Below are 23,910 nucleotides of genomic sequence, written 5' to 3'. Positions count from 1 at the left end.
ATAAAGAATGAAAAAAAAACCACGGTTAGGTGGTATATATTATAATACAATTATGGATGGACGGACTGCCTGCCGACTGCCGACACAGAGGTAGCCACAGCCGTGAACTACCGCACTGTACACTGGTTGATAAAGAGATAGTAGTATACTCGTAACAACTAGTATGACACTATGACGGTATAAAGAATGAAAAAAAAACCACGGTTAGGTGGTATATATTATAATAATACAATTATGGATGGACGGACTGCCTGCCGAGTTCCGACACAGAGGTAGCCACAGCCGTGAACTACCGCACTGTACACTGGTTGATAAAGAGATAGTAGTATACTCGTAACAACTAGTATGACTGACTATGACGGTATAAAGAATGAAAAAAAAACCACGGTTAGGTGGTATATATTGTAATACAATTATGGATGGACGGACTGCCTGCCGAGTTCCGACACAGAGGTAGCCACAGCCGTGAACTACCGCACTGTACACTGGTTGATAAAGAGATAGTAGTATACTCGTAACAACTAGTATGACACTATGACGGTATAAAGAATGAAAAAAAAACCACGGTTAGGTGGTATATATTATAATACAATTATGGATGGACGGACTGCCTGCCGACTGCCGACACAGAGGTAGCCACAGCCGTGAACTACCGCACTGTACACTGGTTGATAAAGAGATAGTAGTATACTCGTAACAACTAGTATGACACTATGACGGTATAAAGAATGAAAAAAAAACCACGGTTAGGTGGTATATATTATAATACAATTATGGATGGACGGACTGCCTGCCGAGTGCCGACACAGAGGTAGCCACAGCCGTGAACTACCGCACTGTACACTGGTTGATAAAGAGATAGTAGTATACTCGTAACAACTAGTATGACTGACTATGACGGTATAAAGAATGAAAAAAAAACCACGGTTAGGTGGTATATATTATAATACAATTATGGATGGACGGACTGCCTGCCGACTGCCGACACAGAGGTAGCCACAGCCGTGAACTACCGCACTGTACACTGGTTGATAAAGAGATAGTAGTATACTCGTAATAACTAGTATGACACTATGACGGTATAAAGAATGAAAAAAAAACCACGGTTAGGTGGTATATATTATAATAATACAATTATGGATGGACGGACTGCCTGCCGACTGCCGACACAGAGGTAGCCACAGCCGTGAACTACCGCACTGTACACTGGTTGATAAAGAGATAGTAGTATACTCGTAACAACTAGTATGACTATGACGACGGTATAAAGAAAGAAAAAAAAATACCACGGTTAGGTGGTATATAATTATACAATTATGGATGGACGGACTGCCTGCCGAGTGCCGACTGCCGACACAGAGGTAGCCACAGCCGTGAACTACCGCACTGTACTGTGTCTGCTGCTAATATAGACTGGTTGATAAAGAGATAGTATACAACAATATACTACTATACTGGTGGTCAGGCACTGGTCACCACTAGTCACACTGGCAGTGGCACTCCTGCAGCAAAAGTGTGCACTGTTTAATTTTAAATTAATATAATATTATGTACTCCTGGCTCCTGCTATAACAACCTGCAGTGCTCCCCAGTCTCCCCCACAATTATTATAAGCTTTTATACATTGATGTGCAGCACACTGGGCTGAGCTGAGTGCACACAGACTGAGTCACACTGTGTGACTGCTGTGTATCGTTTTTTTCAGGCAGAGAACGGATATAGCAGAGAACGGATATATTAAATAAAAGTTAACTTAACAACAACTGCACTGGTCACTGTGGTAAACTCTGTCTGCACAATCTCTCTCTCTTCTAATCTATTCTAATGGAGAGGACGCCAGCCACGTCCTCTCCCTATCAATCTCAATGCACGTGTGAAAATGGCGGCGACGCGCGGCTCCTTATATAGAATCCGAGTCTCGCGAGAATCCGACAGCGTCATGATGACGTTCGGGCGCGCTCGGGTTAACCGAGCAAGGCGGGAAGATCCGAGTCGCTCGGACCCGTGAAAAAAAAAGTGAAGTTCGTGCGGGTTCGGATTCAAAGAAACCGAACCCGCTCATCTCTAGTATATAGATCATGTATGTTGTGTGACAGTAAGCACCTGTCCCAACTCCTGTGCACAGTGATACCCAACAGTGGAGAAAGTGACTATTTACTCTCCTAGAACAAAGTTGTCATTTTATACAATCCTGGCCGTAATGAGCATAATGTGTAAGGGCCACTACAACTGCTCTTTTCCCATGAGCACCAAAGTATATCAACGCATACCAAAAAATATGCTTCGGGCCAGCCCTGTGTGTGCCTTAATACTTTACTGCTTGCATAACATCTTTACAGTGAGACTGGCACGACTTTTGGATACAATAGATACTGTTGCACCTTTTATATAATGCCACCAGAACCACTGGGTTCATACACTGTATGCTGCTGTAAATCCAGGTCTGTTATAAGCCAGTGCCTCCCCAGTCATTGACCTCACCGCACATCACTGATAGTGAGCAGGGAGTGTACACAGCTTTTATGCTGGCTGATTATAATAAATAGATGTTGCTATTAGTAGTATCTCAGATGGAATTGTGTAGTAAGATATTTGGGGTCTTGTTGTATTCATTAGTGGGTGAAAGAGGCAACTTGTCAAGTCATTAGATAGATTCTCTAATGTAAATCATTACTGCACCCAGCAACACAGGCCATGAAAGTATTATCTGTTAAGACACTGAAAGTAATCTTACAGGAGGGCTATAAAGCCTAGAGGCTTACCCATAGCAGATCAGTTCTGATCAAGCTAGTTTTGTCTGCAGCGGATATAGCCTTCCACATATCCCATCCAGCTTTTAAATTGAGACAAAGTTAATAGGCGGGACCCTGGAGAATCAACTGAACTTCATTTTTTAACCTACTTAATCAGTGACCATCATCTGGGATATATCCTAACCTGTCTGAGATAAGAGCAAAGTATTGTAGTTTGTTCCTGCTATTATTGTACCTGAGTATAACTTGTTACTTGCATGTTTTTATTGATGTAACTTCGATAAATAAATGCTTATCCTTTTTTAAATGTCCTGTGTAAATCTCCATATTTAATACATTGTATCCCAGAACCTGGGTCTCTTGGGTTTTTTACACAAGATGCCTCCTGAGGAGTAACCATATGGTCACACAGCAGCTGCACACAAAGATGAAATGGTTGCAACAGTAGCGTTCACCTCTGAATTAGCACCTGGATTTTGGAGGTGGAGTGTGTAGAAAGTCAAAAACAGATTGTGAGGGGAGGGGGAGACAGAAAGCCTGACAAGGAAGTTAAGATTGACATGGCAGAACTGTTCGATGAGAGCATGAATTTGAAGTTGCAGAAAACAGTGTGACATCATTGACTGTAATTCAGTGGAAAGGGAACATTGCATAGGTCGGAGGAATGTAAAGTGTGTCATGGTTGATGTGGTAACCACCAATGCTTAATAGCAGCAACCAGGACAGTAATATCTAGATCAAGGTAAATGTGTAATTAAAGAGTAAAAAGGCCTCTTTGGGGCAGAAAGGATATCCATGTACAAATAAGAGAGTTAAGAAAATTGTAGAATGTAATAAGTTCAACAGTGCGGAAGCTACTCCTAATCAGGGCTTTTTTAGAGAAGGATGGAAGGGAGACCATGAAAATATGGTACAGGAGAGAAGAATGAGGCTGAGAATGAGGCTGGACAGAGATTTTTTTAATAGCCAGAGACAGCATAGAGGGAATGTACATAAACATGGATAAGAGATGAGATCCATTTACATTGTGTAGAGTTAGACCATTGCAGAAGAATAAAAAGACTGGAGGCAGTAGCTTCAGAAACATTGTCAGTTGGGATGTTAAAGTACAAAACATGAGAAAGGGAAGGTTGTAAGAGAAAAAGAAAGGTATCCAAGTGGCAAAATTATCAAGGAATTCATAGACTGTTTTAGTTATGCAAATGTTGAATAGGTGATAGAGACAGATAGGGAGGACATCAAAGGAGAATAAGAGGGAAGATTCAGGGCAAATAACCTGGAAGGTGTAGATGAGGATAAAGAATAATCTTTTTGTTGCTTGTCAGGTCAGGGATTATAGAAAATGATCAAAATTACAAAGAAGACAGCAGTATGCCGGTTGTGTCATGTGAGGACAGCAAATAAGTTAAGAGAATTAGAGATTAAGTAATCATGAACAGAAAGTACAGTATGTTTGGTGCACATCACTTTGTTATTACAAAGTGCACAAGAAAGAGGGAGAGAGAAAAAAAATTGTGGTGATATTTCGGGTTTGCAGGGTGGTCAATGTTTTTATCAAAGAGGTTGATATAAAGCATGGGTCTTCAACCTGCGGCCCTCCAGCTGCTGTGGAACTACACATCCCAGCATGCCCTACCTCAGTTTTAGCATACCTTAATAGCAAAACTGTGGCAGGTCATGCTGGGATGTGTAGTTTCACAGCAGCTGGAGGGCCACAGGTTGAAGACCCATGATATAAAGAGTAGAGGGAAATGAGTCAAGAAACAGAAAGGGAGGGAGATCATCAGTAGACTGGATTGGAAGAAGTGGGAGAGGGGCATACTATTTTGTGATGTTGTGTTGAAAAGAAAGAAGAGTTAAAGAATCAAAGTGAAAATAAATGCTAGAAAACAGTTAGTTTATTGCTACAAAAATAGAAAAAAATCACAAAATTGTTCACTAGCTCACACTGGGGCAGATGTATTAACCTGGAGAAGGCATAAGGAAGTGATAAACCAGTGATACGTGCAAGGTGATAAAGGCACCAGCCAATCAGATTCAAACTGTTAATTTACATAATGGAGCTGATTGGCTGGTGCCTTTATCACCTTGCACATATCACTGGTTTATCACTTCCTTATGCATTCTCCAGGTTAATACATCTGCCCCCACTGGCTGGTACATCAATTCACATAATAATAAAATCTTTACAAAAACAATTAAAAACAGCAAAAATTCAAAGTGAATTAATTTCATTAGCTGCTGTATTCAACATTAAGATATGAGTATTAAAATTCACTAGGATATTTCATGTAAGCATATAAAGGGTTAATAGTATCAGGGCCGGACTACCCATCTTCCCTCCGGCTCTCTTGTTTGGCCACCCTTGCCCGAAGTGTGTGTCTCAAGAAAATTGAGGTGTACTGTGAGTACACGCCCCCTGACTCATGGTACACCCCTGTGAGCTTTGTCGCACGCCCTTGTCTCTGCCCACCTGAAGTGTCTGTTTCAAGGGAAATGTGGGTGTGCAATGAGTACATGCCCCCTGATTCGTGTGTCTGTGCGCTCTCCCTGTGACATGTGCACACACTCACAAATGTCAGGGCTGATTTGTAGCCCCAGTACGTCCTTAAATAGCATACAAGCTAATCTGGCTTTCTTGTTATGCACATGCATGCACATATGGATATAGTTTGTATTTGTTTTGTAGCATGGAAGCTTATCTAGCTTTCTTATTGAGTACACATAGGGTCTAATTCAGACCTGATCTCTGCGGCCCTTTTGCATAGATAATAGTAACAGTTCCTGATTGCCTAATCATGCTGGCTAAATGGTAAAAACTCTCACCCTCCGTCTTACACGTAGACAGATTCAGCTGGAGATACACTGCACTGCCGGTCAGGTGCGGCTAGGGAGCTCCGGACGTCTCCGGCCCCCAACGTATGAAATGCCGCTGCAGTCCAAAGTGAAGCCGCTGGCTTCCGGCGTGGTGCAGTGATTCTTAGGTGATAACCGCAATGAATGATATTGTCATCAGATGTCCCTTCTTTCCTCTGACTAGTTTCGCTCGTCACTGGAGCTTCCTCATAGAGTCTATGCAAAATGAATTGCTTGAGACTTTGTAACAATGAGTTTTCAGTGTAATAACACAAGGAGCCGTTCTGAGACTTTGCAACAACGAGTGTTCAGTGTAATAACACAAGGAGCTGTTCTGAGACTTTGTAACAACGAGTGTTCAGTGTAATAACACAAGGAGCCGTTCTGAGACTTTGTAACAACGAGTGTTCAGTGTAAAAACACAAGGAGCCGTTCTGAGACTTTGTAACAACGAGTGTTCAGTGTAATAACACAAGGAGCCGTTCTGAGACTTTGTAACAACGAGTGTTCAGTGTAATAACACAAGGAGCCGTTCTGAGACTTTGTAACAACGAGTGTTCAGTGTAATAACACAAGGAGCCGTTCTGAGACTTTGTAACAACGAGTGTTCAGTGTAATAACACAAGGAGCCGTTCTGAGACTTTGTAACAACGAGTGTTCAGTGTAATAACACAAGGAGCCGTTCTGAGACTTTGTAACAACGAGTGTTCAGTGTAAAAACACAAGGAGCCGTTCTGAGACTTTGTAACAACGAGTGTTCAGTGTAATAACACAAGGAGCCGTTCTGAGACTTTGTAACAACGAGTGTTCAGTGCAATAACACAAGGAGCCGTTCTGAGACTTTGTAACAACGAGTGTTCAGTGTAATAACACAAGGAGCCGTTCTGAGACTTTGTAACAACGAGTGTTCAGTGTAATAACACAAGGAGCCGTTCTGAGACTTTGTAACAACGAGTGTTCAGTGTAATAACACAAGGAGCCGTTCTGAGACTTTGTAACAACGAGTGTTCAGTGTAATAACACAAGGAGCCATTCTGAGACTTTGTAACAACGAGTGTTCAGTGTAATAACACTGTCAGAGTCGGTTTAGTTTGTGTCCCCGGAGGGGGCGCTAGTGGGTCAGTGGAGGTAGGTGGAATGAAGTGAGGAGGCAGTATTGGGTTTCTGCGCATGTGCACAATGTAGATTTATTAATAACAGAAAGTCCAGATAATAATGCAGCAGAAAGTAAAACAAACGAATGCAATGGAAATGACAATGGTAACGGCAATGGTAATGGCAATGATATAATATGGTTTGAAACTGAAAGTCTATGGCAGAGTTTGTAATGCTGAAATGGAACCAGAGTAATTAAAACGTGGAGCCAGCAGAGGTGGAATAATGGTAGCAAACCTGGTAGCAATGCAGGAGACTGGATGGTAATGTTCACTGTGCTGTTGGAAGTGCACAATCAGCATGCAGGCTGAATCACAGGTGAGATGACGGAATGCACCTGGAGAGGGAGTCTCTACTGCTGTAGGCTGGAGCACACTGCAGGTGTAGAAGGTGTGAAGCCAGAAAGGTATTGCTGGTGCTGGTACTTGTAGTTCCACGGAAGTAACAGGTACAGAAGAATATCCAGGAACACGGAGGATCAGGAGAATATCCAGGAACACGGAGGAACAGGAGAACAGGTCCAGACACATGGGTCGCAGGAGTGACACAAAGTTCAGGACAACCTCTGACTCACCCTGCAGCTCCTGATATACCCCCTGACCGGCAGGTATTGGCTGGAGTGAGACGAGGAGGTGCGGCCAAGCTCCGGATTGGCTGCCGCACTTACACTGGGGAAAACTGTCATGGCGGCGCCCATGACGCGGCCCGGCTGGGACGCGGCACGCCCACACGCCCGTTGACTCCAGGGGCGCTCCCAGGCCTGAGATGGTATCCACGAGCAGGGTGACAGGTGACAGCAACATGCAGTGACCCCGGACGGAGTCCGCTCCGGCGGACAGACATAACAGCGGTAAGTCGATTCCTGACAAACACAAGGAGCCGTTCTGAGACTTTGTAACAACGAGTGTTCAGTGTAATAACACAAGGAGCCGTTCTGAGACTTTGTAACAACGAGTGTTCAGTGTAATAACACAAGGAGCTGTTCTGAGACTTTGTAACAACGAGTGTTCAGTGTAATAACACAAGGAGCCATTCTGAGACTTTGTAACAACGAGTGTTCAGTGTAATAACACAAGGAGCCGTTCTGAGACTTTGTAACAACGAGTGTTCAGTGTAATAACACAAGGAGCCGTTCTGAGACTTTGTAACAATGAGTGTTCAGTGTAATAACACAAGGAGCCGTTCTGAGACTTTGTAACAACGTGTATTCAGTGTAATAACACAAGGAGCCGTTCTGAGACTTTGTAACAACGAGTGTTCAGTGTAATAACACAAGGAGCCGTTCTGAGACTTTGTAACAACGAGTGTTCAGTGTAATAACACAAGGAGCCATTCTGAGACTTTGTTACAACGAGTGTTCAGTGTAATAACACAAGGAGCCGTTCTGAGACTTTGTAACAACGAGTGTTTAGTGTAATAACACAAGGAGCCGTTCTGAGACTTTGTAACAACGAGTGTTCAGTGTAATAACACAAGGAGCCGTTCTGAGACTTTGTAACAACGAGTGTTCAGTGTAATAACACAAGGAGCCGTTCTGAGACTTTGTAACAACGAGTGTTCAGTGTAATAACACAAGGAGCCGTTCTGAGACTTTGTAACAACGAGTGTTCAGTGTAATAACACAAGGAGCCGTTCTGAGACTTTGTAACAACGAGTGTTCAGTGTAATAACACAAGTAGCCGTTCTGAGACTTTGTAACAACGAGTGTTCAGTGTAATAACACAAGGAGCCGTTCTGAGACTTTGTAACAACAAGCGGTGATTACTACATCTGATTATTCCGTCTCTCTACAAGCAGTTAGTGGACAATCTGAGAATACTGATTTGCACATCAACTAATAAGTATATCCCCTATTGCACATATTGTGGTTATTATATACGCATGAGAGCTGATCCATATTTTATTTTAGGTGCATATAGAAATCCGGCTTTTGAAAATAAGAATTAATAAGAGTTGTTAAATTTATATATGCATATGATAGCTTTTTTTATTAGATTAAGAATTTTAGAGATTTATGTGATTAATCCAGAATAAAAAGGTGTTTTTATGTATATATGTGAATTCACTTTATTTGGAGTCTGAAAGGTTCTTAAATAGCGCAGAGTGTTCTTTTCTTATATTGTCTAGTTGGTAATTACCCCTTTCTTAAAGGGGAACCGCTGATTTTATGCTTACACTAGCACAATTAACATTCAGCAGCTGATTAATATCTGTATTCCTATTAACTATTAAGGTTTGTTTTAGAATAAATATAACATTTAAAATTTAGTACTAGCGCCGTGAGACATTCTTGTATGAAGATTCTACACTGTGTTAATTTATCCATATTATTCCTCTTTCTGTTGATCATTATCAGTGTCCTACTACTCAAATCAAGAGGTTCATATTTCAACTACTTCTATTATTTATTATTATCCTTTATATGACATCACAAGGAATTAACAACACCCAATTACAGAGTACATAAAAAAATACGCAAAACAGGCAAACAGTGACTTACTGTCAAAGACAATGTAGGACAAGTACAGGGTAAATAACATATCTGCATCAGCTCCCGACACTGAACTAAGTGTCAGGGTGTCAGAAAACTGTGTGATTTGATGCTGTTGAAGATGGTTAAAGTAAGAGAATGAAAAGCACATGAGGAAAGAGGACCCGGCTCATGAAAACTTACATTCTAAAGGGGAGAGACCGACAGATGTGATGCAGATGAGTGAGCATGGAACAGAATGTTATGATGAGATTTGGCTGCAGTTGTTGGGTATCGAGAGCCAATTTAAAGTTTTGTAGAGAGGTGGAGATTCTGAGGGGGAGATACAAAGAATTCCATAGAAAGAGAGTGGCACAAGAAAAATATTGGAGCTTGGAGTGGGAGGAAGTAATCAGTAGGCAGTGCCTTAGCGGAGTGAAGAGTGCAGGTGGGAGTGTAAAGGGAGATAAGTTCAGAGATGTAAATGGGAGAAGAGTGGGTAAGAGCTTTGTAATGTAGCGTGAGAAACTTTACTTGTATTCTGAAAGGGAAGGAATGTTAGTTATGGGCTTGTAGAAGAGATGAGGTGGACAGTTTTGTTTGATGAGGTTGATAAACTGGGAAACAGCATTGAGGATAGATTGGAGTAGAGAAAGGCATTTTTCAGGGATTCCAGATAGAAGGAGATTACAGTACTCCAGTCTGGAGATGATCAGTGAGTGAATTAAGGACTTGGTAGCATCCTGGTTGAGAAAGGGTCTGATCCTGGAAATATTTACAGATGAAAATGGCAGGTTTGTGAGAGGTGATACATTTGTGGTTTGAAGTAGAGAAAGGAGTTAAAGATTACTGCAATACAGCACACTTGGAGGCTAGAGGATACAATGGTGCCATTAATAGATAAAGAAATTGTGGTGGGTGAGGTTGTGTGGAAGGGTGGAAAGATGATCAGGTCAGTCTTAGTCATGTTATGTTTAAGAAAGTGCTGGGACATCTACGAAAAGGTAGCATAAAGAGAGTTGGAGATACAGTATGATGGAGGAGAGTGAAGGAGAGGTCAGGGGACAAAAGGTAAATTTGAGTATCATCAGCATAGAGAGGAATTGGTAGTCAAAAAAGCTGATGAGTTTACATAAAGAGGACATATAGATAGAGAAAAGGAAATAACCAAGAACAGAACCTTGAAAGACAACAACAGTTAGTGAAAGTGGAGGTAAAGTGGCATCATGAGAGGAGAAAGAGAAGGAACAGTCAGAGATCAGACCAAGAGAGTGAAGGATATGCAGAAGAGGGTAGTCCACACTGTCAAAAGCAGAGTTTAAAATTAATTATCAGAGATCAGTGTCCCTTAAATGTTGCAGCATGAAGGTCATTGCAGACTTTGTGATGACAGTTTCAATGGAGTAGACAGGACAAAATCCAGACTGGAATGGGTCAAGCAGGGAGTGGGAGGATAGAAAGGCAGTAATGCAGTTGTACAGAATATGCTCAAGTAGTTTGTAGTGAAACATGAGGAGAGAAATGTGTCAGTACATGGAGAGGGTGTTTTGATCAATGGTAGGTTTTAAGAATAGGGGAAATGAGTGTATTCTTGAAGGCATAGGGTACAGTGCCTCATGAGAGGGAGATATTGAGGAAGTGAGTCAAATGGAGAGGTGGTGGTGAGCAGGAATGGATGATGGTTATGAATTTATCATTAGTTATAAGGAAGAAAGATGTTAGAGCTGATAAGAGGGATGGGGAGGGGTGTTAAGGGACAGGAGGTTGCTGATGGACTGGTAGGATGTGAAGTCCTAATGTACAGATAGGTCCTCCATTATCTTGGCTGACTTAGGCATTAGTCGCGATCGGGCATACGCAGCGTGCCTGGGCGCAAGGAGGCGCGCCTAGTTGAAGGGATGCGCACAGAGCGTTTAGTGTTACCTTTGAGTGTAATACCTAAGATCATCCACCAGATGTCGCTTTTTAAAATCACCAATGCGCATGCGTGTGGTCTCCATTAAAATACAATACTGAACTACAGGGTAAGAACTACTTTACTGGTGCGTCTCATTACGCTACATTATGCTACAGTATGTCATAAAGTATATAACAGTATATACAGTACAGATGCAAATAGTACAACATATACAGATGCAAACAAACGTGTTACAGATACAGTGTGGTCTATTGATGTTAGGAATATGTGAGCGTCCAAATCCCATAGTATTAAGTATAATGGGGAGAGATAAAAGAAACTCCCTAAGTTCCTGGATGCCAAATCACTGTGTGAATAGTTTATACAGATGAAAATTAACATTTTAAAACACTTGTGTATGCAGACGCAACTAATGTGTGAAAGGAATAATGTAGCTCATTGACTTTACAGTATGTACAGTGCACTAAATGAGCAGCCGAGTCCCCTAATGGCATAAATGAAGACCGATAGGAAGGAATCACTGCTTGCATTACTTTTACACATGAACTTGTGTATCTTCCATGCAGCGACGTAGGCTATCAGTGAAGGCTCCCACCTCCCATGCTGAGGATCCCGGCTTTGATTCCCAAAGTGCCAATCTATATATTTTTTTCCCCTTACATTCACTTTATAAATTTTGTTTTTCTGTGTAATATATTGTAAAACATTCAATGGAAAGGTGCACACAGGTTTCACATAAATCAGGGTTTTTAGTGAACAGCTAATTAGTACCATAATAGAACATACTGTACAGAGATACTAAGGACGGTGATTTGGCACCCAGGAACTTAGGGAGGAGCTTTAATATCTCTCCACTATACATAGAACGATTGCAATGGAGAGAGATAAAAGCTCCTCCCTAAGTTCCTGGGTGCCAAATCATCATCCTTACTATCTCTGTACAGTATATTCTATTAGGGTACTAATTAGCTGTTCATGCTAATTAGTTGTTCACTAAAAACCCTGATTTATGTGAAACCTGTGTGCACACTTCCATTGAATGTTTTACAATGGATTACACAGGAAAAAAAGAATATGAAAGTGATTGTCAGGGTAAAAAAAATTCACACTTTAGTTAGAAATTAGAACTACATTATTCCTTTTACACATTAGTTGCGTCTGCATACACAGGTGTTCACACATTAATTGCATCTGCATACACAAGTGTTTTAACATGTTCGTTTGCATCTGAATATTTTTTTTACATTTTTTTTACTCTCTCCGTCTGACCATTGGTTACCATCTATGAGTACACTATGCAGTACAGGACTATATTAAAATTACAGTCATCACTGACCATTTTCCAGAGCTTGTACTGTAGATCAATCCGCCGCTATTCAAACTAAAGTACTGGATTAGTGGAGCATTAGCCACCCAGTGGTGGAGATGTGTATTGCATGCTGAGTATCTAGTCATGCCTCAACGCGCCTGTCCGTGATTAAACTCAGCAACATAAGGTATCGCCTCGGCGTGACTAAACCTCCGTCTATGTGCTGAAACAATCAAGATAATGGAGGACTCATCTGTATAGAGTACATTTTGGATGTGAAGTAAGTGGAAAAATCAAGAGCCTAGAATGAGGAGGGGAGATGAGTTTTTGGTTATGTAAACTTCTCTAGACACATGCATTTAATTGTAATGTCCTTGATATTCAAAGATTTATCTAATCACGACAGGTTTCACAGACTAACAGAGCAACATCTGCGATCCCAGAATGTCCAAGTTATTCAATATTGAACACAGTTTGATTAACGATAGAGAATAATGGAGATTTCGATAAGTTTACTCTGATGAATTCCCCCAATGAAAAGAGTAAAGATTCTTCAAAAATATTTATTTTATTGAAATCTCTTTGGCATTCTGTTTAATTATATATTAATTCCAAATTGGAAAAAAATATTTTCCCTTTTGTTATCTTACTTTTTACAATTTTACTTTGCTATTATATAAATTTATATTTTTAAAGAGATAATTCACTGTGGGGGAATTCCATACTGTACCTTGCACCTGATTTTGGAACACTACAGTTATGCATGAATCTAATATCTATGGGATCTAATTATAAAAAAAACTATGGTTGAAGGTTTTTCAGCTCTGAAAAAAAGATACTCATCTCTCCATGCAGAATATCAAGATTGTATGTTAATATTTCGGATCTCAAAGCTGTGGACATATTGACAGTCTGCACATGTTGACATGTTCATTGTTGTCATTTTATCAATGTTCAAAATACCAAAATCCTAATTTAGTCTACTATCTTGATGGCAGTGACCATAGGCAGACAGAAACTTGGGCAAAAAAACCATGGTATAGTTGACACAAAGTTTTCTCAACTTCTCCTTTACCATCAAATTCAGCACAATTTTCAGAATTAAAAGAATTAACCAAGTCTTGACTTATGTCAGAAGAGAGGATCATAAATACTCACGCAGAAAGTTCATATGATTTTGTTGTATTACTTGATTTTGGCGATTTTTATAAAAGAGAGACTTTATAACAGTAACAATAAACCAATATGTACATGTGAGAGCAGTTGAGGAGTTGCCAGAAGTCATACAATTACAACCTACTAGTGGCTGTTACAAATACCAATCCCAGGACAAGATAAAACTAATAATGTAAATAACTGTATGCAGTTATAGCATCCATAAGTAATCTGATTAAGACCTACCGGTATAGTAATATCTTCACATAATTTCTAGACATATACTATGTCGCCTGTATAGTCTATTTGCAGATTAAAAAATCAGTAAGGAAGGATAAAACACTACCTTCATGTATTTCCTTTTACACATCCTATAACCCAATGTAATTCAAGTTGCAGAGGCTAGAATGATTCAGTGTGATTTGGTATAAGATGGAGGGTACAGTATGTCAATGCTAAGGCACGGGATTATTTCTGTATGTATAGTATGCCCAATGTAATACCATCTGCTCAAAGTACACATTTTACTAGACTACTTTAAAAATAAACCAAATAATCTGTAACATTCACAAGTGGGAGAGGTGATGGAAAACTAGTACTACTATTACTACTACTATTACTACTACTACTACTACTACTACTACTACTACTACTACTACTACTACTACTACTACTGCATCTACAACTACTACTACTATTACTACTACTACTACTACTACTACTACTATTACTACTACTACTACTACTACTACTACTACTACTACTACTACTACTACTGCATCTACAACTACTACTACTATTACTACTACTACTACTACTACTACTACTATTACTACTACTACTACTGCTACTACTACTACTACTACTACTACTACTACTGCATCTACAAATACTACTACTATTACTACTACTACTACTGCTGCTGCTACTACTACTACTACTACTACTACTACTACTACTACTACTACTACAACTGCATCTACAACTACTACTACTATTACTACTACTACTACTACTACAACTACCACCTATTACTACCAACAATTCTACAACAACTAATACTAATTCTACCACTACCACTAATACTACTACTACTACTACTATTACTGCTACTACTACAACAACTCCTACTACTACCACCACCACTACCTAAACTACTATTACTACCAACACTACCACAGCCACTAATATTACTTCTACCACTACCACTAATAATACTACTACTATTACTTACTACTACAACTCCTACTCCTACTACACTACTACTACTACTACTACTACTACTACTACTACTACTACTACTACTACAACTACTACTACTACTAATAATAATAATAATAATAATAATAATAATATAAAATTGATTTCATCACAAAGTTCTTGTATATCCTTTGTTGTCTAACAAATTTTGGGAACCTACCTCCAGTACTTCATGAAACTCAAAGTGCTTGAGATGACTAATAATAAGATGATGTGTTTTATATCTGCACAGTGTGCCTTCATCAGTTTGCCATGAAGGTGGCACCTACTGTTTGCCCTATCACACTATGCTGCACCAAGAGGCTCTCTGAAAAATCCCTTTAGCAAATTTACTATTTTCTCTCACTAATCTCGGCTAGGAAGCTATTCCATGTCCAGTCAAAATAATTTAGTACACAGAAGTTAATGATGTTTTTATTTGTGTAACACATTCGAGGACAGATGCCATGTATCTAGGCTTACCATACATACCATGTAATTGGGGCACACATGAAACACACAGATTCTCTAGCTGAGTAATACCAGGTGAAATACAAGATTGTAGTCAGCAAGTGACATAATCTGTGTGATTCATATGTACTGGTATAAAGGGATAGTATGGCACATCTGCATGTATCATACACCAACTGCATCCCTACTTTATATGATATACTGTATTTCATCTTCTCTTACCATGCCATTTTTCCATGTGATTTCTCCTGCTTTGATATTATAAACCTGGTCATCTTGTGATTCGTCAAAGATGGTCACAGGCTTTACAACAAATTCATATGATGTATTAGTTTTATATATAACCCAGTTTTCCATTAACCACTTAGAGGGCAGATCTCCTCTTTCATTGAAGGTCATCTCTTCTCCAGTGGGATCTGTGTAATGAAGGTTTCTCATAGAGTTCCGCTTTCGTTAGGAAATAAAAATGTCTGTATAAGTAATAGCACAAACACAGCAAATGTTCTGGACATACACATACACTTATAGCATAACTGTGGCCATAGATTTTATAGGTAATGAGAGATTGGGTCTATTTACTAAACACAGGAAGTAGAGATGAGCGGTTTCGGTTCTCTGAGAACCTAACCCCTCCGAACTCCACGTGGTTTACACGGGTCCGAGGCAGCCTCGGTTCTTTCTGCCTGACTTGGAAACCCCGATGAGGCAAAACGTTATCATCCGTTGTCGGATTCTCGCGAGATTCAGATTCCATATAAAGAGTTGTGGTTCTCCGCCGTATTCACTTGTGCATTGTAGAGAGAGCGGAGAGGACATGGCTACGTTCTCTCAGTGGAAATCTCAATATCAGTGCTCAGTATCAGTGCTTACTGCTAACTTATTGCTGCTCAGTAATACTACTAGTTGTGTGTCTCTCCTGCTCAGTGTCAGTTATAGTATCCTCATCAGTGCTCAGTATCACTGCTCATTGTCTTGTGCTGCATTGTGTGGTGCTCAGTATACTACAGTACATTACTAATAGTCCAGGGCTGCATCTTGCTGCTCAGTGTCAGTTCTAGTATCATCCTCATTAGTGCTCAGTATCACTGCTCATTGTCTTGTGCTGCATTGTGTGGTGCTCAGTATATTACAGTACATTACTAATAGTCCAGTGCTACATCTTGCAGCTCAGTGTCAGTTCTAGTATCCTCATCAGTGCTCAGTATCACTGCTCATTGTCTTGTGCTGCATTGTGTGGTGCTCAGTATACTACAGTACATTACTAATAGTCCAGTGCTGCATCTTACTGCTCAGTGTCAGTTCTAGTATCCTCATCAGTGCTCAGTATCACTGCTCATTGTCTTGTGCTGCATTGTGTGGTGCTCAGTATACTACAGTACATTACTAATAGTCCAGGTCTGCATCTTACTGCTCAGTGTCAGTTCTAGTATCTTCATCAGTGCTCAGTATCACTGCTCTTTGTCTTGTGCTGCATTGTGGTGCTCAGTATACTACAGTACAATAGTCCAGTGCTGCATCTTGCTGGTCAGTGTCAGTTCTAGTATCTTCATCAGTGCTCAGTATCACTACTCTTTGTCTTGTGCTGCATTGTGTGGTGCTCAGTATACTACAGTACATTACTAATAGTCCAGGGCTGCATCTTACTGCTCAGTGTCAGTTCTAGTATCATCCTCATTAGTGCTCAGTATCACTGCTCATAGTCTTGTGCTGCATTGTGTGGTGCTCAGTATATTACAGTACATTACTAATAGTCCAGTGCTACATCTTACTGCTCAGTGTCAGTTCTAGTATCCTCATCAGTGCTCAGTATCACTGCTCATTGTCTTGTGCTACATTGTGTGGTGCTCAGTATATTACAGTACATTACTAATAGTCCAGGGCTGCATCTTGCTGCTCTGTGTCAGTTCTAGTATCTTCATCAGTGCTCAATACCACTGCTCATTGTCTTGTGCTGCATTGTGTGGTGCTCAGTATACTACAGTACATTACTAATAGTCCAGTGCTACATCTTGCTGCTCAGTGTCAGTTCTAGTATCCTCATCAGTGCTCAGTATCACTGCTCATTGTCTTGTGCTGCATTGTGTGGTGCTCAGTATACTACAGTACATTACTAATAGTCCAGGGCTGCATCTTGCTGCTCAGTGTCAGTTCTAGTATCATCCTCATTAGTGCTCAGTATCACTGCTCATTGTCTTGTGCTGCATTGTGTGGTGCTCAGTATATTACAGTACATTACTAATAGTCCAGTGCTACATCTTGCAGCTCAGTGTCAGTTCTAGTATCCTCATCAGTGCTCAGTATCACTGCTCATTGTCTTGTGCTGCATTGTGTGGTGCTCAGTATACTACAGTACATTACTAATAGTCCAGTGCTGCATCTTACTGCTCAGTGTCAGTTCTAGTATCCTCATCAGTGCTCAGTATCACTGCTCATTGTCTTGTGCTGCATTGTGTGGTGCTCAGTATACTACAGTACATTACTAATAGTCCAGGGCTGCATCTTACTGCTCAGTGTCAGTTCTAGTATCTTCATCAGTGCTCAGTATCACTGCTCTTTGTCTTGTGCTGCATTGTGGTGCTCAGTATACTACAGTACAATAGTCCAGTGCTGCATCTTGCTGGTCAGTGTCAGTTCTAGTATCTTCATCAGTGCTCAGTATCACTACTCTTTGTCTTGTGCTGCATTGTGTGGTGCTCAGTATACTACAGTACATTACTAATAGTCCAGGGCTGCATCTTGCTGCTCTGTGTCAGTTCTAGTATCTTCATCAGTGCTCAATACCACTGCTCATTGTCTTGTGCTGCATTGTGTGGTGCTCAGTATACTACAGTACATTACTAATAGTCCAGTGCTACATCTTGCTGCTCAGTGTCAGTTCTAGTATCCTCATCAGTGCTCAGTATCACTGCTCATTGTCTTGTGCTGCATTGTGTGGTGCTCAGTATACTACAGTACATTACTAATAGTCCAGGGCTGCATCTTGCTGCTCAGTGTCAGTTCTAGTATCATCCTCATTAGTGCTCAGTATCACTGCTCATTGTCTTGTGCTGCATTGTGTGGTGCTCAGTATATTACAGTACATTACTAATAGTCCAGTGCTACATCTTGCAGCTCAGTGTCAGTTCTAGTATCCTCATCAGTGCTCAGTATCACTGCTCATTGTCTTGTGCTGCATTGTGTGGTGCTCAGTATACTACAGTACATTACTAATAGCCCAGTGCTGCATCTTACTGCTCAGTGTCAGTTCTAGTATCCTCATCAGTGCTCAGTATCACTGCTCATTGTCTTGTGCTGCATTGTGTGGTGCTCAGTATACTACAGTACATTACTAATAGTCCAGGGCTGCATCTTACTGCTCAGTGTCAGTTCTAGTATCTTCATCAGTGCTCAGTATCACTGCTCTTTGTCTTGTGCTGCATTGTGGTGCTCAGTATACTACAGTACAATAGTCCAGTGCTGCATCTTGCTGGTCAGTGTCTGTTCTAGTATCTTCATCAGTGCTCAGTATCACTACTCTTTGTCTTGTGCTGCATTGTGTGGTGCTCAGTATACTACAGTACATTACTAATAGTCCAGGGCTGCATCTTACTGCTCAGTGTCAGTTCTAGTATCATCCTCATTAGTGCTCAGTATCACTGCTCATAGTCTTGTGCTGCATTGTGTGGTGCTCAGTATATTACAGTACATTACTAATAGTCCAGTGCTACATCTTACTGCTCAGTGTCAGTTCTAGTATCCTCATCAGTGCTCAGTATCACTGCTCATTGTCTTGTGCTACATTGTGTGGTGCTCAGTATATTACAGTACATTACTAATAGTCCAGGGCTGCATCTTGCTGCTCAGTGTCAGTTCTAGTATCCTCATCAGTGCTCAGTATCACTGCTCATTGTCTTGTGCTGCATTGTGTGGTGCTCAGTATACTACAGTACATTACTAATAGTCCAGTGCTACATCTTGCTGCTCAGTGTCAGTTCTAGTATCCTCATCAGTGCTCAGTATCACTGCTCATTGTCTTGTGCTGCATTGTGTGGTGCTCAGTATACTACAGTACATTACTAATAGTCCAGTGCTGCATCTTACTGCTCAGTGTCAGTTCTAGTATCCTCATCAGTGCTCAGTATCACTGCTCATTGTCTTGTGCTGCATTGTGTGGTGCTCAGTATACTACAGTACATTACTAATAGTCCAGTGCTGCATCTTGCTGCTCAGTGTCAGTTCTAGTATCCTCATCAGTGCTCAGTATCACTGCTCATTGTCTTGTGCTGCATTGTGTGGTGCTCAGTATACTACAGTACATTACTAATAGTCCAGGGCTGCATCTTACTGCTCAGTGTCAGTTCTAGTATCTTCATCAGTGCTCAGTATCACTGCTCTTTGTCTTGTGCTGCATTGTGGTGCTCAGTATACTACAGTACAATAGTCCAGTGCTGCATCTTGCTGGTCAGTGTCAGTTCTAGTATCTTCATCAGTGCTCAGTATCACTACTCTTTGTCTTGTGCTGCATTGTGTGGTGCTCAGTATACTACAGTACATTACTAATAGTCCAGGGCTGCATCTTACTGCTCAGTGTCAGTTCTAGTATCATCCTCATTAGTGCTCAGTATCACTGCTCATTGTCTTGTGCTGCATTGTGTGGTGCTCAGTATATTACAGTACATTACTAATAGTCCAGTGCTACATCTTGCTGCTCAGTGTCAGTTCTAGTATCCTCATCAGTGCTCAGTATCACTGCTCATTGTCTTGTGCTACATTGTGTGGTGCTCAGTATATTACAGTACATTACTAATAGTCCAGGGCTGCATCTTGCTGCTCTGTGTCAGTTCTAGTATCTTCATCAGTGCTCAATACCACTGCTCATTGTCTTGTGCTGCATTGTGTGGTGCTCAGTATACTACAGTACATTACTAATAGTCCAGTGCTACATCTTGCTGCTCAGTGTCAGTTCTAGTGTCCTCATCAGTGCTCAGTATCACTGCTCATTGTCTTGTGCTGCATTGTGTGGTGCTCAGTATACTACAGTACATTACTAATAGTCCAGTGCTGCATCTTACTGCTCAGTGTCAGTTCTAGTATCCTCATCAGTGCTCAGTATCACTGCTCATTGTCTTGTGCTGTACTGTGTGGTGCTCAGTATACTACAGTACATTACTAATAGTCCAGGGCTGCATCTTGCTGCTCAGTGTCAGTTCTAGTATTCTCATCAGTGCTCAGTATCACTACTCATTGTCTTGTGCTACATTGTGTGGTGCTCAGTATACTACAGTACAATACTAATAGTTCAGGGCTGCATCTTGCTGCTCAGTGACAGTTCTAGTATCCTCATCAGTGCTCAGTATCACTGCTTATTGTCTTGTGCTGCATTGTGTGGTGCTCAGTATAATTCAGTACAATACTAATAGTTCAGGGCTGCATCTTGCTGCTCAGTGTCAGTTCTAGTATCCTCATCAGTGCTCAGTATTACTGCTTATTGTCTTGTGCTGCATTGTGTGGTGCTCAGTATACTACAGTACATTACTAATAGTCCAGGGCTACATCTTACTGCTCAGTGTCAGTTCTAGTATCCTCATCAGTGCTCAGTATCACTGCTCATTGTCTTGTGCTACATTGTGTGGTGCTCAGTATACTACAGTACATTACCAATAGTCCAGAGCTGCATCTTACTGCTCAATGTCAGTTCTAGTATCCTCATCAGTGCTCAGTATCACTGCTCATTGTCTTGTGCTGCATTGTGTGGTGCTCAGTATACTACAGTACATTATTAATAGTCCAGGGCTGCATCTTGCTGCTCAGTGACAGTTCTAGTATCCTCATCAGTGCTCAGTATCACTGCTCATTGTCTTGTGCTGCATTGTGTGGTGCTCAGTATACTACAGTACATTATTAATAGTCCAGGGCTGCATCTTGCTGCTCAGTGTCAGTTCTAGTATCCCCATCAGTGCTCAGTATCACTGCTCATTGTCTTGTGCTGCATTGTGTGGTGCTCAGTATACTACAGTACATTATTAATAGTCCAGGGCTGCATCTTGCTGCTCAGTGACAGTTCTAGTATCCTCATCAGTGCTCAGTATCACTGCTCATTGTCTTGTGCTGCATTGTGTGGTGCTCAGTATAATTCAGTACATTACTAACAGTCCAGGGCTGCATCTTGCTGCTCAGTGTCATTTCTAGTATCATCCTCATTAGTGCTCAGTATCACTGCTCATTGTCTTGTGCTGCATTGTGTGGTGCTCAGTATATTACAGTACATTACTAATAGTCCAGTGCTACATCTTGCTGCTCAGTGTCAGTTCTAGTATCCTCATCAGTGCTCAGTATCACTGCTCATTGTCTTGTGCTGCATTGTGTGGTGCTCAGTATATTACAGTACATTACTAATAGTCCAGGGCTGCATCTTGCTGCTCAGTGACAGTTCTAGTATCCTCATCAGTGCTCAGTATCACTGCTCATTGTCTTGTGCTGCATTGTGTGGTGCTCAGTATAATTCAGTACATTACTAACAGTCCAGGGCTGCATCTTACTGCTCAGTGTCAGTTTTCAGTATCATCTTTATCAGTGCTCAGTATCACTGCTTATTGTCTTGTGCTGCATTGTGGTGCTCAGTATACTAAAGTACAATAGTCCAGGGCTGCATCTTGCTGCTCAGTGTCAGTTCTAGTATCATCCTCATCAGTGCTCAGTATCACTGCTCATTGTCTTGTGCTGCATTGTGTGGTGCTCAGTATATTACAGTACATTACTAATAGTCCAGTGCCACATCTTGCTGCTCAGTGTCAGTTCTAGTATCCTCATCAGTGCTCAGTATCACTGCTCATTGTCTTGTGCTGCATTGTGGTGCTCAGTATACTACAGTACAATAGTCCAGGGCTGCATCTTACTGCTCAGTGTCAGTTCTAGTATTCTCATCAGTGCTCAGTATCACTGCTTATTGTCTTGTGCTGCATTGTGTGGTGCTCAGTATAATTCAGTACATTACGAACAGTCCAGGGCTGCATCTTACTGCTCAGTGTCAGTTTTCAGTATCATCTTTATCAGTGCTCAGTATCACTGCTCATTGTCTTGTGCTGCATTGTGTGGTGCTCAGTATACTACAGTACAATAGTCCAGGGCTGCATCTTGCTGCTCAGTGTCAGTTCTAGTATCATCCTCATCAGTGCTCAGTATCACTGCTCATTGTCTTGTGCTGCATTGTGTGGTGCTCAGTATATTACAGTACATTACTAATAGTCCAGTGCTACATCTTGCTGCTCAGTGTCAGTTCTAGTATCCTCATCAGTGCTCAGTATCACTACTCTTTGTCTTGTGCTGCATTGTGGTGCTCAGTATACTACAGTACAATAGTCCAGGGCTGCATCTTGCTGCTCAGTGTCAGTTCTAGTATCATCCTCATCAGTGCTCAGTATCACTGCTCATTGTCTTGTGCTGCATTGTGTGGTGCTCAGTATACTACAGTACATTACTAATAGTCCAGTGCTACATCTTGCTGCTCAGTGTCAGTTCTAGTATCCTCATCAGTGCTCAGTATCACTGCTCATTGTCTTGTGCTGCATTGTGTGGTGCTCAGTATACTACAGTACATTACTAATAGTCCAGTGCTACATCTTGCTGCTCAGTGTCAGTTCTAGTATCCTCATCAGTGCTCAGTATCACTGCTCATTGTCTTGTGCTGCATTGTGTGGTGCTCAGTATACTACAGTACATTATTAATAGTCCAGGGCTGCATCTTGCTGCTCAGTGACAGTTCTAGTATCCTCATCAGTGCTCAGTATCACTGCTCATTGTCTTGTGCTGCATTGTGTGGTGCTCAGTATAATTCAGTACATTACTAACAGTCCAGGGCTGCATCTTGCTGCTCAGTGTCATTTCTAGTATCATCCTCATTAGTGCTCAGTATCACTGCTCATTGTCTTGTGCTGCATTGTGTGGTGCTCAGTATATTACAGTACATTACTAATAGTCCAGTGCTACATCTTGCTGCTCAGTGTCAGTTCTAGTGTCCTCATCAGTGCTCAGTATCACTGCTCATTGTCTTGTGCTGCATTGTGTGGTGCTCAGTATACTACAGTACATTATTAATAGTCCAGGGCTGCATCTTGCTGCTCAGTGACAGTTCTAGTATCCTCATCAGTGCTCAGTATCACTGCTCATTGTCTTGTGCTGCATTGTGTGGTGCTCAGTATAATTCAGTACATTACTAACAGTCCAGGGCTGCATCTTACTGCTCAGTGTCAGTTCTAGTATTCTCATCAGTGCTCAGTATCACTGCTTATTGTCTTGTGCTGCATTGTGTGGTGCTCAGTATAATTCAGTACATTACTAACAGTCCAGGGCTGCATCTTACTGCTCAGTGTCAGTTTTCAGTATCATCTTTATCAGTGCTCAGTATCACTGCTCATTGTCTTGTGCTGCATTGTGTGGTGCTCAGTATACTACAGTACAATAGTCCAGGGCTGCATCTTGCTGCTCAGTGTCAGTTCTAGTATCATCCTCATCAGTGCTCAGTATCACTGCTCATTGTCTTGTGCTGCATTGTGTGGTGCTCAGTATATTACAGTACATTACTAATAGTCCAGTGCTACATCTTGCT

General features: G+C 41.2%; 1 protein-coding gene across 1 annotated transcript in view; it reads right to left on the bottom strand.

The window, feature by feature from the left end:
* Positions 1-23,910, bottom strand: part of LOC135052827 (vomeronasal type-2 receptor 116-like) — a 49,919-nt gene that overhangs the window by 12,533 nt on the left and 13,476 nt on the right. The window contains exons 3-4 of the mRNA XM_063957448.1: positions 15,549-15,773; positions 9,265-9,367 (exon numbers count right to left, since the gene is read on the bottom strand). Of these exons, the coding sequence (XP_063813518.1) occupies positions 9,265-9,367; positions 15,549-15,773 (328 nt within the window). The remainder of the gene's footprint in view (positions 1-9,264; positions 9,368-15,548; positions 15,774-23,910) is intronic.

This window comes from Pseudophryne corroboree, chromosome 1, assembly GCF_028390025.1.
Source record: "Pseudophryne corroboree isolate aPseCor3 chromosome 1, aPseCor3.hap2, whole genome shotgun sequence".
NCBI classification, from domain to species: domain Eukaryota; kingdom Metazoa; phylum Chordata; class Amphibia; order Anura; family Myobatrachidae; genus Pseudophryne; species Pseudophryne corroboree.
The sequence above is the reverse complement of the archived record's forward strand: the minus strand, read 5'-3'. Positions and strand labels throughout refer to the sequence as shown.